The following is a 13,536-nucleotide window of genomic DNA, read 5'->3' as shown; positions in this document are numbered from 1 at the left end:
TACTCTCTATTTTCCCTGGGGCAGTGGGAAATGGGTAGGACGGACTGACTCCCTAGTGGACAGGATCTGAGCAAGCACAGTAAAGCTTTGGGGCTAGAAATATGTCTTAATGTCTCATTTTCTGTTTTAATTTTCATATAGTTTATACAGTTAGCCACATTCTAATATCCTACAACCATTATAATTATTAAGGCGTAATTATTAGTGAAGAATAAGCAAATAGATTGGGAGGAAGTAGAGAAAGCTTACTTGTGATGGGCTTTGAGCCCATAGAAAGGCCATTGCCAGGAGTAAAGCTAAGGAGTGACATCATCTGACTTTTAACAAAACTTTGGATGGATTCTAGGTGTCTACTGAAGGTGGAATGACTTGACGTGCTCGCGTGGAGGGCGAGAAGTGGGAAGAACTGATGAGCCAGTGGACCTTTGGTGGTGCCGGGGGCAGTGAGGGTGGCCAAGGAGTTAGAAACACTGTTTGGAATTTCCTCGGGACCTGTGCTTTCTTTCTTCATGTTCAGGCTCTGGACCTTACACTCTCCGCTCCCCCCCCCCACCCCCCAGGGAAAGTGTAACCCACCAAACAACCAGATTCTCTCTGATACAGTGGTTCATCTGTGGGATATGAACCACTGAGTCTTACGGTTGTAGCAGAAGGCCTGGAAGCCCACGTGAGTTTCACCTGACTGAACTGCGTTCTAATTAAAAAGGGAAACAAGCAAATAACAGGAAAGAACGTCGCATAGTTACATGGGCTACAGTCTTATAGTAGGATTCCTTCACTTGTAAGACCATTGTATTTTTCTCTAGAAGTAAGGTTTTGAGAAAAATCTAAATTGTGTTCATTGATTTTGGGCAAGTAGTTCATATTAAAATTAGTTACAATTATATTCTGCAAAAGTTAAAGAGTTTCCATTTATTCACATTCATGGTAGAATTGGGGCTAACATTTCCCCTGTGGTTTTAGAATGTCTCTTTCTTCATTGAGGCTTTATATTCTCCAGGTTGGGCAGGACCTCAGGGACTGATAAGCGTGGACTTTGGGGACCTGTGGATCTGGATTTTAACTCTGCATTTGCCATATAACTACTTGAGCAAGCAATTTAAACTTTATGTTTTAATGACCAAATCTTGAAAATAGAGTTTAGTAATAAATCTACTTAACTGGGCCATTATAAAGACATAGTAAAATACTGCATGTCAAGGTGTGCTTGGTACTTGCTGAAGACTCATTAACATTAGCTGTTACTAACATCAGCTACCTCTGCAGCTGTTGTCTTAGATGTGAGATGAGTAAGCAGAAGCTGTAAATAACTTGTCCCAAGTCACATAATTAAATTTGAGGACTAAAATGCCATGTCTCTCAGTTTCTGTCTGAGATGTTTATGGTAATGAAACATTTTTAAAAAGTGGTGAATAGCCTTTTTCATTTATTATTGTTACAAAAAGTGAATCTTTTTTAGAATGTTGTTTTTCCAAAAATGTATCTTTTTGTTTTCTTTTAGGATTTGGAGTTCCATGGAGTGATGAGATTTTATTTTCAAGATAAAGCTGCTGGGAATTTTGCAACAAAATGCATTCGGGTCTCTAGTACTGCTACCACTCAAGATGTGATCGAGACGCTGGCGGAGAAATTCCGGCCTGACATGCGGATGCTGTCGTCCCCCAAGTACTCCCTCTATGAAGTGCACGTCAGCGGAGGTCCGTGCGCACACACACGGGGAGCTGGCGGGGTGTCCCCGTCTTGGATAGAGAGCTCCCAAAACACTTTTTGGTCCCCAGGGCAGCTCAGTCACAGCCCTGCTTTCCCGCAGGTCCTTCTCTTTCTGGAGGGGCTGGGAGCATTTGACAGGCGGGCAAAATGCGTGTCTGCGAAACGTTCTTATGAGATCTTGGCACACACATCTGTGGGAAGTTAGAATGAATGTGTTAATTTAATACATGCTTATTTCTTCAGAGATAAGTAGCATGACATTTCCTCATAAAATTAGCCAGCAGTTCCAGGTGTCGTACACACACTGATGATGCAATATGCTACTTGCTTTTGGAGCAGTAGTTCATGTAACTCTTATGTGTAGAGTATAATATTACAATTAATTTTAACCCAGTTAAATATTATATGAGTTATCAGTCTTACAAAAATGAGTATTTTGTAATGTGAGATAGTATATTTTCATTATTATTTGGGAATAATTAGGGCATCTTGAGGAAATTGTCTTATGTAGTTAGTGATTTCTCCTTGTTTTTAATGTTTAAAATTTCTTAAAATATCCTATATATCTATATCAAGTAGCAATTTTAAGTTGGACTGATTAGAAATGTAGAAATTTCTAAGAATTTTTTATGAGTGCTTTGGAAGTATTGAGTCACCTATAAAAAATACAAATCTCAATTAATGCAGCAAATAAAAGATTACATACAGCCCAAACCAAAATTTAATACCTGTTAAATTCCATCCCCAAGTCCTTGAACATAAGTTATCTGTCTTAACTTCAAAATGACAGCTCTCTGTGTATATTTGAAATTGGGTGAAAAGCTTTGTATTGTGTGGAATTTGGGTATGACCACACACTTTTTTCCCCAGTAGAATATCAGATAGGTCATATTCATTTATTACTGTTAACGTTCTGAGGGTATCCCACTACACACATGATACCCACACTGGATTTGACAACAGAGGATACTTCACTTTGGATGGTTTTTCTGAGGTTGAGTTTTTCCTTTACTCAGAATCATTATAACCAGGTTATTGAGAAGAAAATACTCTCACTTCCAGACCTTTTTGTGTTTTCACTTTTTGGTCATTTGAAAACCACCAAGTGAAGTCTTTGGAATAATATGTAAGATTGGAATTTGAGATCTTAAAATGGAATGATTTTGATTTTTTTAAAAGAAACTTTTTCTTTTACATTTCCTTTAATTAAAAAGTAAACTATCTTACCTGTAAGGGGGTGAGAACAAAATGAAGGTGTGCGGAGAAGAAGGGGAAAGTCTCACCCACACCCTGAGGAGAGCGGCCAGGACATCTGGCTCTGTCCCGCACATGTCCGTGCTCACCACAGTGGGTCGCACCTGTGCCTCAGACACGGGGAGAGCCCTTGTCTGCATGTTCTCAGTTTTCAGGTCATGGAGCCCTTAGGGTGTCAGTGATTTTTCAGTGGCACCTCTGGGCTAAAGGAAATACCTAACATTTCATTTTATTCAGTAGTTCGATTCAGACAAGTTAATACGTATTTATGCTCTAACAACTTGGTAGATGTTTGAAAAAATGGTGTACATAAAATGAAAGGAAAACTAAAATTTTCATCCCTGATGGGGTTTATGTGCCCTCATTTCCCAGTGCTGCTGGTTTTGTCCAGCACCACGGAAATCCCACCTTGATATTGACCCTGACGCTAGCAGAAGGGACGATGCAGTCCGGGGTGGACTGGGGGCTGCCTGCAGCTAGCGGTTCATGCAGCATCTGCCCGACGCAACTGGTTTCCCTGAAGATTTAAAATACTCCTCCTCAGCGAGTGTTCAGGGCACCTCCCCTCACGCTTGTGAACTGTAGGTCCAGTGCGCTGAATCCCAGGCCCCAACCCGCACTCCACCACCAGGGAGACTCCGCTCTTATCCTTCCTGTGTTTTAGGATTCCTTATGTGAAGTCAACTGGGAAAATAGAAAGGATTCTGCTGTTAAAAAACAATATGAGAACCTCTAAGGCAGAAAGATATCTTAAAGTTATAAAGTTGTGGTAGCACCCTGACTGTATTTACATTTAATAGTTAGGCTCACATGCTTTAGAATACCTCACCCTTGCTTTTATTTGACTTTTACAATTTCGACTCAGTTGTTCTTAAAGTTAGTTCTCTAAAAATATACTATGAAGGATTTTGATCTAGGACAAACTTTGCAATAAGAAGAACTTGGTAATTTTGGTTTGTAGCAGGAATTTCAAACTTCATCCAGTCCCTAATTTATTGCTCTCATTTTCATTTCTCATATTTTCGGTTCATAAAATAATAAATTTGAATTTGTTATTACTGTATTATAATTAGCATTGCTGTTTATATACAGTATTTACTAAAAGCCTGTATAAGTCTGTTTATCCTTTAAATTTGCCCCGTTAATTCCTGCTTCCTTTACCACCGTAGTTCTCCAGCTGGCCCCTACCTCCTGTATTTGCTATGCTCATTGTAGACATCCTATAGACAGTTACACGGATGATCTTGGCCGACTGTAGGCTTCTAATAGGTGGCCGAGCTGTGCCAGGCCCTCAGGGAGCCTGTTCCATCACATTCCTGATCAGTATGCCCTGAGGCATGTTAGATGCGTAGCAAGCAAGGAAGGAATACTCTAAACCTAACGCTGTCCTAACGAAGAGATGGGATGGTGGTTTCATGGTGGGACGTGCTGTGAGGGCTGGACCTGGTGAGTTTGGGAGATGAGAGATAGAAAGAAGAGTACAGCCGTTTTCGTGTGAGAAGGAAATCTCATAGGTCAACTGAACTCCTGTGTTATGTTAATGTTTCCTTATTTTCCAGTTGCATATATGAGATAATTTGATTTACAGAATTAGCCTGATAGCAAAGCCCTATATATATATTTTTTTCTAGTTTGTGTATTTCTCTTATTTTCCCAGTTGGATTCTAAATGTTGTAAGGGCATTATCCCTGGTCAGTGTTTGGCACTGGGTACATGGTAGTATATATTATAGTGGCAACAAAATAGTAAATAATTGAAACTAACACATAACATTTTGAATTACATTTCAGCCTGTTAGTAAGTACTTGTGGTAATAAGGTATTTATATCTACAAAATTAAACATATTTGAGAGTGTTGTATTAGCTAGTGCCATTAAATAACCATGACTTAACTTTTTTTCATTTCATGATTTGAAGAAGAAAGAAGATTGGATATAGATGAGAAACCCCTAGTTGTTCAGTTGAATTGGAATAAAGATGATCGAGAGGGCAGATTTGTTCTTAAGAATGAGAACGATGCCGTTCCTCCTAAGGTAGGATCCCTCCGCATCTCGTGCTGATGGTGTGCCGGGCCCAGGTCTGACCAAGACGAACACGAGACTGTGATGTTAGTTAGTGTGATAGAACTCCACTGAATTTTCCCGTTTGCTGCTTTTCCTTACCCACCTCCCAGAAAAAAATTGAAAGGAGTTCTACTTATCTCTGTTTCATCCTCTGTTTCACTAACTAATCCCTAATATTGCTCTTTACTTTTGCAAAGAAGCATTATGGAAGCTTTTGTTATTAGAAGATTTAATGATCAAGTAATCAGCTCCAGGTTTTTTACCAAATTAGAAATTCAAAATATGTTTTAATAAGAATCACAACCTATTTTGTGTGACTTTTCAGATACAACTTAATAAGGCACATTTAAAACCTTTTCTGTACTCTGTGCAAGATTAGAAGTTAGCCACCTGTCTGGGTGATGTAATGCATTAGTGCCGTGATACCAGACCTTCTCCGCTGGTGGGGTGTCGAATTCCTGTGCCGCTGTGCTCATGTGGAACACTGTGAAATACAGATAAGATTTGAAACTATGATTTCTGTGCTAAATCAAGTGGCATCTTACACTAGAATTCATTTTGACAAGTGATAGCAAATGCAGAGGTCAAGAATATTTTGAGAAATACCTTCTATTTATTTTCCTCAACAGATTGGGAAAAGAGTGCCATTGTTCACTTCTGGAAACAGAAAATTTTTACTTTATTTGTGTGATGTTAGTGTGCCATGTTGAAGAGTTTTAGATACACAAAATGTGTTCTTGGCCTTGGCCTATGCTTTAGTGGCTTGGCATTTATAGCAAATACAAATACATATAAAGTAATAATGAACGTCTCTCTTTTTTTTTGCTCCATGTGCTATTTCATTTCTGCACCATGATTTCAGCTGTGGGCCAGAGATCCTCATTCATGTGGATCAGAGGTCTTATTAGGGTTAGGACAATGCTGACATGGCTAGCAATGAAAATGGAAATGCTAACTTAGATAAAACAGAAGGTAGTTTATTTCCCGATACAGTAACCGTTCTTCCGTGTTTTTCTTGATTCTTTACCGGTCAGCCTATTAATTATACCAAAAAAATAATGTCTGTGTCATCTGCTAGCAGGCCATGTTGTAAATTAAGAATAAACAAGCAGATAAACAAGATCTGGAAAAGAAATTAGAAGTTCTTGCACAAATAGTACTTACAATTTTGCTTCAAAAAAGCCAGTTTCTTACAGTATGCTTAACATTTCTTTTGAACTTAGAGAAAACATCTATAAAGTAGATGATGATTTAAGCAGTTATTTCCTTTTTTTCTTTTTTTTTTTTTAGATTTTATTTCTTAGTGAGAGAGCAGGGGGAGGGGCAAAGGGAGAGGGAGAAGGATGAACAGATTCTGTACCAAGCACAGAGCCCAATGCGGGGCTCAGTCCCACAACCCTGAGATGATGACCCGAGCTGAAATCAGGAGTCCCACGCTCAACCGACTAAGCCACCCAGGCACCCCAGTTATTTCTGTATTTTGATTAGACTTCTTTTTTAAAAGTAACTATGTAAATTATTTGGATTTTTATATATTGAAAATCAGATTTCATGATTCCCACCCTAGTTTTCTTAGTGGGTTTGGTTTTCTGTTTGGTTGCTTTTCTGTTTGAATTGAGGTAAAATATACACACGGTGAAAGGCACAGATCTTGGATGTATAATTCATTAAGTTTTGCTAAATACACGCCTGTAACCATTAGCCCAGTCAAGGTAAAGGACATTTCCATCCCCCGGATGTAGCTGGGTGTTGGCGTTAACATGTGAAATGAAGTTAGCTAAGCCATAGAGAGCTTTCTGTGGTTCTATGTAACAACCGCCATAGTGATGATGCTACTTTTATCAGAAGGCTCAGAGCAATGGACCTGAAAAGCAGGAGAAAGAAGGTGTTATCCAGAACTTCAAGAGAACTCTCTCAAAGAAAGAAAAGAAGGAGAAAAAGAAGAGAGAAAAAGAGGCAGTGAGGCAGGCGTCTGATAAGGACGATAGGCCTTTCCAAGGGGATGACATGTAAGTAATTCTGGAAATACCTCCTATTTCCTTTTGCTCTAATAAGCTGAATGTTTCTAATGCAGCAGACCTCGTTAAATTACCCGATAAACTGTGAAGAGAACGAACATCCGTTACGAAGTTAATTTCGGTACCCTCTGGCTCTTGTATGTGGGGAAGGTGGAGGGTCTCACCTGAGCAAGGTTTACGGCCAACCATACCGGTCTCGTGGGTTTGCTAATCCCAAAGAAGCAACCTGGTGAACAGTATTGTTTTTTCTGAGTAGACCATTGATGTCCGTGTTCTCTTCATCTTTGGCCTTTCGTTCCTGGCTTTTTTGGTCCTTAAGGCAGCAGTGCTTTCCTGCAGACCCTAACTGTGCTGAACACTTATCAGAGGTGGGCAAGAACAGCGAGAGGGGCAGCTAAGGTTCGAATGCACCATCTAGTTGACTCCAGCCCCGCCGGCTCCCATTCCTTACTTCGTCACACCAGCCCCATCCGAGTTGTACTTAGCTCTCGGAAGGCATTTGAACTTCTGACCGAGTCCGGCCATTCGTTAGGCCAGCGTGCGTTGTGCCCTCCCTCCTAGGCGCCGCCTCGCCTTGCTGGGGACGGCAGCAGAGTGTCCGCACTGTCCTTCCAGTGCTAAAGTAGCAGGCGCGCGTGTTAGGAAGCCAGAGCGTACGGATTCTCAGAAAGACAGACTAACCTGTCATCGCAGGAACCCAAAGAGAGCCGTAGGGTTTTTGTTATTGGTTTTTTAAGATTTTATTTATTTATTGGTCAGAGACAGAGCACAAGCGGGGTGAGCAGCAGCAGAGGCAGAGGGAGAAGCAGACTCCTGGCTGAGCAGGGAGCCCGACGAGGGGCTCATTCCCAGGACCCTGGGAGCATGACCTGAGCCGAAGGCAGATGCTTAATGACTGAGCCACCCAGGCGCCCCTATAGTTTGTTTTGATACACAAATATATACTATTCATATGTTTATGTAGAGTTTTTAAACAAATACAATCGTAGGCTTTTAAAACTAGAGCTTTCCACATGATATTTTTCCACTAGAACATATTCCATAAATGCATATATATTCACAAGTATTGTATTTTCACAAAAGTATGAATTTAAGCGATTATGTAGTAATCTCTCATACAGTTTTTTCAAATTTTATCTCACTGGCCCCTTTTTGTGTGCTTATAGGTAGTTCACAGGTTTTTTGGTCTTATAAGTAATACTTCTGTGACCATCCTCGTTCTCCAAGTCTGGGAGTGCTCCAGAAGACAGCTCAGGGGCAGTCTGAGGCCGCATACATCGCCAGGCTGTCCCTGGAAGTGTCTTCCGGAGCCCACGAGCCTGCTCGCGTCCTCCCACCCTGAGAACTGTCGTACACTCCCTTCTCCACAGTGTATAATACCTCCAATAACTCGAATTTATTTTATCATTAACAAGGTAGATGTCTTTTTACACATTCACTAACCATTTATATCCTGTTGTAGTGACTTCTTCAGGTCTTTGTTATTTGATACAGTGTTCTGTATCTTTTGAGGACAGTTAACCATTCTTTAGTTAATGATGTTTACTTTAGAGTGGAATCAAGCCCATTTCGGATTGCATCAAAGTGGGTTTAGGTATTAATCTGCCAGGCACTGATGTCTATGTAATGAGTGTAAACTCTTGAGTAAAGTGTTCCATAGTAAGGCTCTCTTTAGCATAAATAGAACTTGTATAAATATATTGCTTATACATGAAAAATATCAAACAAAAGGAGCATTTGAAACTTAGGCTATAGTTTGTCCTAATTATCAGTTTAGTTTATGGGGTGATATATTGTCTGTGTTTAGAAAATTAGTTAACTTAAAACGAGTTAAGTTGTTCAATTTGGTTGATTCAAAGCTTGATTTTATGTTGTTAGAGAAAGAAGGAGCAGGGGGCAGGGGGAGGGGCAGAGAGACAGACTCCCTGCTGAGTGCTGAGCCCAACACAGGGCTCAATCTCAGACCCTGAGATCATGACCTGAGCCGAAACCAAGAGTCAGATGCTCAACCCACTGAACCACCCAGGGGCCCCAATGCTTGATTGGTTTTTAATTAAATTATTTTTATGATTAAAAACGACATCTTTAAAGTGTATTTATCAAAATTTAGCCATCAGTCTTTCTTTAATATGCAGTCTTCAGCTCCTCATTCTCTATAGTCAACTCCTTGTCAGAAGAACTGCTGGAGCATTTCCTTTTGAAAGTTTTAGCTTCAAGAAAGTGAATGTTGGTAAATCATTTAGTTGTTAAAAAATCATGCTATTTAAGCTCAAGATTTACTATAATTGTAGGAGAGATTTCTACTAAATAAAAGTATATTCGATCCTTTATTTCTTATGGTCGGAATGTTTTCTCACTCATTTGGTCTATTTTGGGAAAACACTGGTGGAAATTCCTGACATGTATAATTTATACATTTTTCTTTTAGCCTGATTAGTGAACCCACAATAATTAAGTCACATAAACTCACCATGAGATTTTAATGATAAATTTCCCTTTAGTTTAGTGTGTTGCTTGTATTGAGAGGAACTTCGTTTTGTATCTGCAGAACTCGTCAGCACGTGGTCACTTGTCTCCGCCACAACTGCGCACGGGACAGAGCAAGCCCGGGGACATCCGCCACGGGGATGTGTGTCTGATTACAGTGCAGTTCTTTCTGATATAACATTTAGAAAATACTCTCGGTGCCTTTCTTTTCTTATAGTGAGAATTCCCGACTGGCTGCTGAGGTTTACAAAGACATGCCTGAAACCAGCTTTACCCGAACGATTTCGAATCCGGAAGTGGTCATGAAGCGTCGCCGGCAGCAGAAACTAGAGAGGAGGATGCAGGAGTTCCGGAGCTCGGACGGGCGGCCTGACTCAGGTACCCGCAGCAGGCATCCCCCGCCGCTGACACAGACCCGGGCCTGGCCGCAGTAAAGGCACCGTGCGCCTGGGGGTCTGCTCCAGGACCAGCTTTGCCTTAGGCACAGGAGTTCCAGTCACTTAGAGATAGGTTTAGTTACGTATTTTTCCCCAGTGTGGCTCTTCCTTTTTTTGTTTTTATTTCTGAATTCCGGAAAATATATATGAAAGAAGACAGAAAGATACAATTCCCTGGGTACTTATTGCCCAGCTTCCATAATTAATAACTCGTGTCTCATCTCTGCTCCTACATGGATTGCTCCTGTTCCCATACTGGACTATTTTGAAGCAAATCCCAAATTTCTCAGTATTTCATCTTGTATTTCAATATATTTTCCTAGAGGTAAGGATTCTTGAAAAATAAAAACAGAAGAAACCACAGTCCCACTGTCACGTACAAAAGAATTGAAGCCAATTCCCTAATACCATCAGCTGTCCTGTTACTGTTCACGTGTTCCTGACTGCTGCAGATTATTGTCCAGTCGCGTCGAGGGCCGGGTAGAACCTGCATGCGGCACCTGCTTGGCGTGTCTGTCATTCCGGGTCCTGATCCTGTCTCTTAGCTCACCTCCAGTGTTCTTCACTGGGCGTTTGTTTGGAAAACCTAGTAGGTTGTCTTGTAGATTTTGCTGACAGCATCCGGTAGTTTACCATTTTTTCCTCCTGCTTTCTCTGTTTCCTCCATTAGGTGAAGAGGCAGGTTTAGGTTTTTGGGGGAGAGGGAGTGTGGCAGAAATACTTACCTTATTAGCATCCACAGGTGAGCAGTGTTCGTGAAATGTTTTCATGATCTCATGGAGTTAAAACTTCTCAGTATTTTTCCATCTGTTGCAGTTACTGTCCTTCTGATTCTTGAACTGTCTTTGAGACAGCGAGGATCTCTTCCACCTGGTGCCTCAGGCTTTCGCATGGCCCCAGTGGTCTTGGAGCATCTTCCTGTGTGACAGGACATCTAGGCTCACCTACTGCATTTCTTGCCCCAGGCTAGGAAGCTGCTGTTTCTTCAAGGAGTCCTTGTTCTTTTTAATGGGATAAGTATTTGATTGCTAAGAGTGCTCCTCCTTACTGGCTAGTGTTTGCTTTTAATCCTATTTAGTGGACAGAGCTAGAAATACTTTTAATCCCCTTTTTTTTTACTACCTTGATTTCAGAAAATCTGAGTATCTTTTCTCTTACTCTTCCCACCTAACACCAATAACATAATTATTTGCTTTTCCCTATGATAAATAGTAATATGAAAAAAATAATGCTATTATTAACAACAATATGATACTAAAAAAATTTTAAGCTTTTTGGGAGACTTGTCTGTGAGTATATGTAAGGATGTACTGTCGAATTACTGCGTTTTGAAATCACAGAATTGATTACTGTCTATGTAGTTATATGCTCATATTGATTTATACTTAGGTTTGTTTTATTTTGCTTTTGATTTTAGAGGTCTGCTTCTTAAAAATTTAATGTACTGTAGTAGTTCCCAAGTCAAATCTACAAAACAAGGTATACGTAGAGAAGTTCAGCTTTTGTCCCTGTCAGCCCCTTTAATTAAATGGCAGCGTGCTGTGTACACTTTTCCCCCACCTTGTCTTCTCCACTTACTGGCATACACTAGAGATTACTCTGTGTTTCTGAGGGAATACAGATTATAAAGAGAGTTAAAACAAATGACTTTACTGTTTTAGCTATAAATTGAACTTGTGTACTTTTAGCTATTTAGCTATTTGACATAAAACTTTTACTTGTAATTAACCTATAATTATATTCAGCAAAGAAAATATTAGAAACTTTAAGTTTTGCTTGTTAAAAAATGATAGCATAAATCATTTTGAGTTTCAAAAAGAAGCCTTGTATGAGAGGACTGTATCACTGATCCAGCCTTTTCTACGAATGTCTGGGCTCGCAGGACCCACCCGCTCTGCAGTCCTTCCTGGCCTTATGCTCGTGGACCTGAGAACTGCTCGTGTCGTGTTGCGTCCTCTACACCTGTTAGTTTGCTTACTCGGTTTAGGGTTTTGAATGTTGGGACTGCCAGCGTTTCTCTAACTGTGGACCCCTTCTCTTGAGTCCAAGCCTGAGTGAAAGGGTTTTAGCCCCTCCCCAGATCACGTTTGTAACTATAATCCAGTGTACCTACGTGGAGCAGGTCAGATCCGGCAGGGGGGCTGTGTTGACCCTCGTATTACGTTCATGCGAACAGCGTTCTTCGCTCTCCTTAGTAAGTCTCTCTCCTCTCCATCCATGAAGTTGTCTGTGGACCATGGTTCTGATAGGATATGCTCACGTGACAGAAACTGCCGGTGAGTCCCTGTCTCCGGAACTGACACATACGGGGCACTCAGTGTAGCGTTACCACGGCCGCCGGCCCTGGTGGAAGCTCGCTCCGTCACGTGTTTACTTTGATCCTCAGCGCCCTTCTGAGTCTTAGTTACGTGCTCGTGGGAGGTGTAGTGTCAGTGATTCGAAACAGCTAGGAGCGTGGGCTACTTACTAGTTCCATAATTAATGTAACAGATTACCTCTGAGGTCCAGGTGATGGTCTGTTTCTATATATCCTGTCTTGTTTGATGAAAGATTCGAAATAACTTAGAAATATATGCACTAAGGAAAAAAAAAATGAAGAAGAGGGAAAGAAAATACAAAGATGAAGAAGAAGAAAGGTAATAAAATCTTTGAAAGAACAAGAGGAATGCTCAGAGATGCCTAACATAATGCTGACCCATCGCTTGACAGACCTGGAGGGATTCTCATAGGAAGGAGTTTGACATGATCAAAATGATCATTTCCTCAGTGATTCCTTGAGGAATATTCATGTATGCTCAGGGACGTGTGAGTCATGGTAAACATAGCTAGCTGAGAGGATCCATTTATTTTTGTAAGTAACTTAATAAAATATTTTTAGAGGAAATATGCTTTTAATGTGGATTAGGATGTAACATTTATATGTATTGTTACAGGAAACTGCATGTCACTTCAGGCTGTGCCCACAGAGAACCATATTTATTGGGAAAATTTGGGAAAATTGGATGGAAAAATTGGATATGATCTGTTAATGAGCTGCTGAAGAGTTTTAAGGTGGGGATTCAGAAGGGTTTTAATTAGCCTAAGCTTCAGGTCTGGAGTGGTTACTGTGGGAGCAGAATAGAGGATGGATCTGAGGGAACTGTGGTTGGAAATGAGTGCGTGCTGCCCACGTGAGGGATGGGTTTCTGAGCACAGCCGCTGGGAGCGGCTGGTCAGACAGAAGCCGTGTACTGAAGCCTGGTGCAGACTGTAACAGCCGTTCCCAGCCAGATGCATGTTGACGGACTGCAGTGAGAGAATATTTGGGAGTGGAAGACAGGTTTTGTGGAGCTGCTGGTGTGATCCGGGGGGTGTTCTGAGCTGGTAGTTGAGTGGCTCGAGACCAGGTTCTGCTCAGCAGTGTCAGATGGAGAGAGAGATTTGGGACTAATCTGTGGTTGCCAGACAGCAGCACTGGACATGGGTGAGATTCTTTTTGGTAGAAAGTATACAGGTAATAGAAGAATTTAAGGGAAGGCCACTGTTAAGAGGAGTAGGCAAGGACAAGAGGGAAAAAAAAACCTCCAA

At 41.0% G+C, this 13,536-nt stretch overlaps 1 protein-coding gene across 15 annotated transcripts in view; it reads left to right on the top strand.

The window, feature by feature from the left end:
* The first annotated feature begins 1,454 nt into the window (after positions 1–1,454).
* Positions 1,455–13,536, top strand: part of AFDN (afadin, adherens junction formation factor) — a 102,046-nt gene continuing 89,964 nt past the window's right edge. For 4 of the 15 annotated variants that reach the window (XM_032407479.1, XM_032407481.1, XM_032407478.1 and 1 more), the window contains exons 1-4: positions 1,458–1,697; positions 4,882–4,997; positions 6,873–7,036; positions 9,750–9,910. In XM_032407479.1, the coding sequence (XP_032263370.1) occupies positions 1,523–1,697; positions 4,882–4,997; positions 6,873–7,036; positions 9,750–9,910 (616 nt within the window). In that variant the 5' untranslated portion in view covers positions 1,458–1,522. Of the gene's footprint in view, positions 1,698–4,881; positions 4,998–6,872; positions 7,037–9,749; positions 9,911–13,536 lie in introns of all 15 variants that reach the window. The other 11 variants (XM_032407484.1, XM_032407483.1, XM_032407482.1 and 8 more) reach the window with 8 other exon arrangements.

Source organism: Phoca vitulina, unplaced genomic scaffold (assembly GCF_004348235.1).
Source record: "Phoca vitulina isolate PV1807 unplaced genomic scaffold, GSC_HSeal_1.0 scaffold9, whole genome shotgun sequence".
Classification (NCBI taxonomy): domain Eukaryota; kingdom Metazoa; phylum Chordata; class Mammalia; order Carnivora; family Phocidae; genus Phoca; species Phoca vitulina.
Note: the sequence above shows the minus strand (reverse complement) of the source record. Positions and strands in the feature narration are given on the sequence as shown.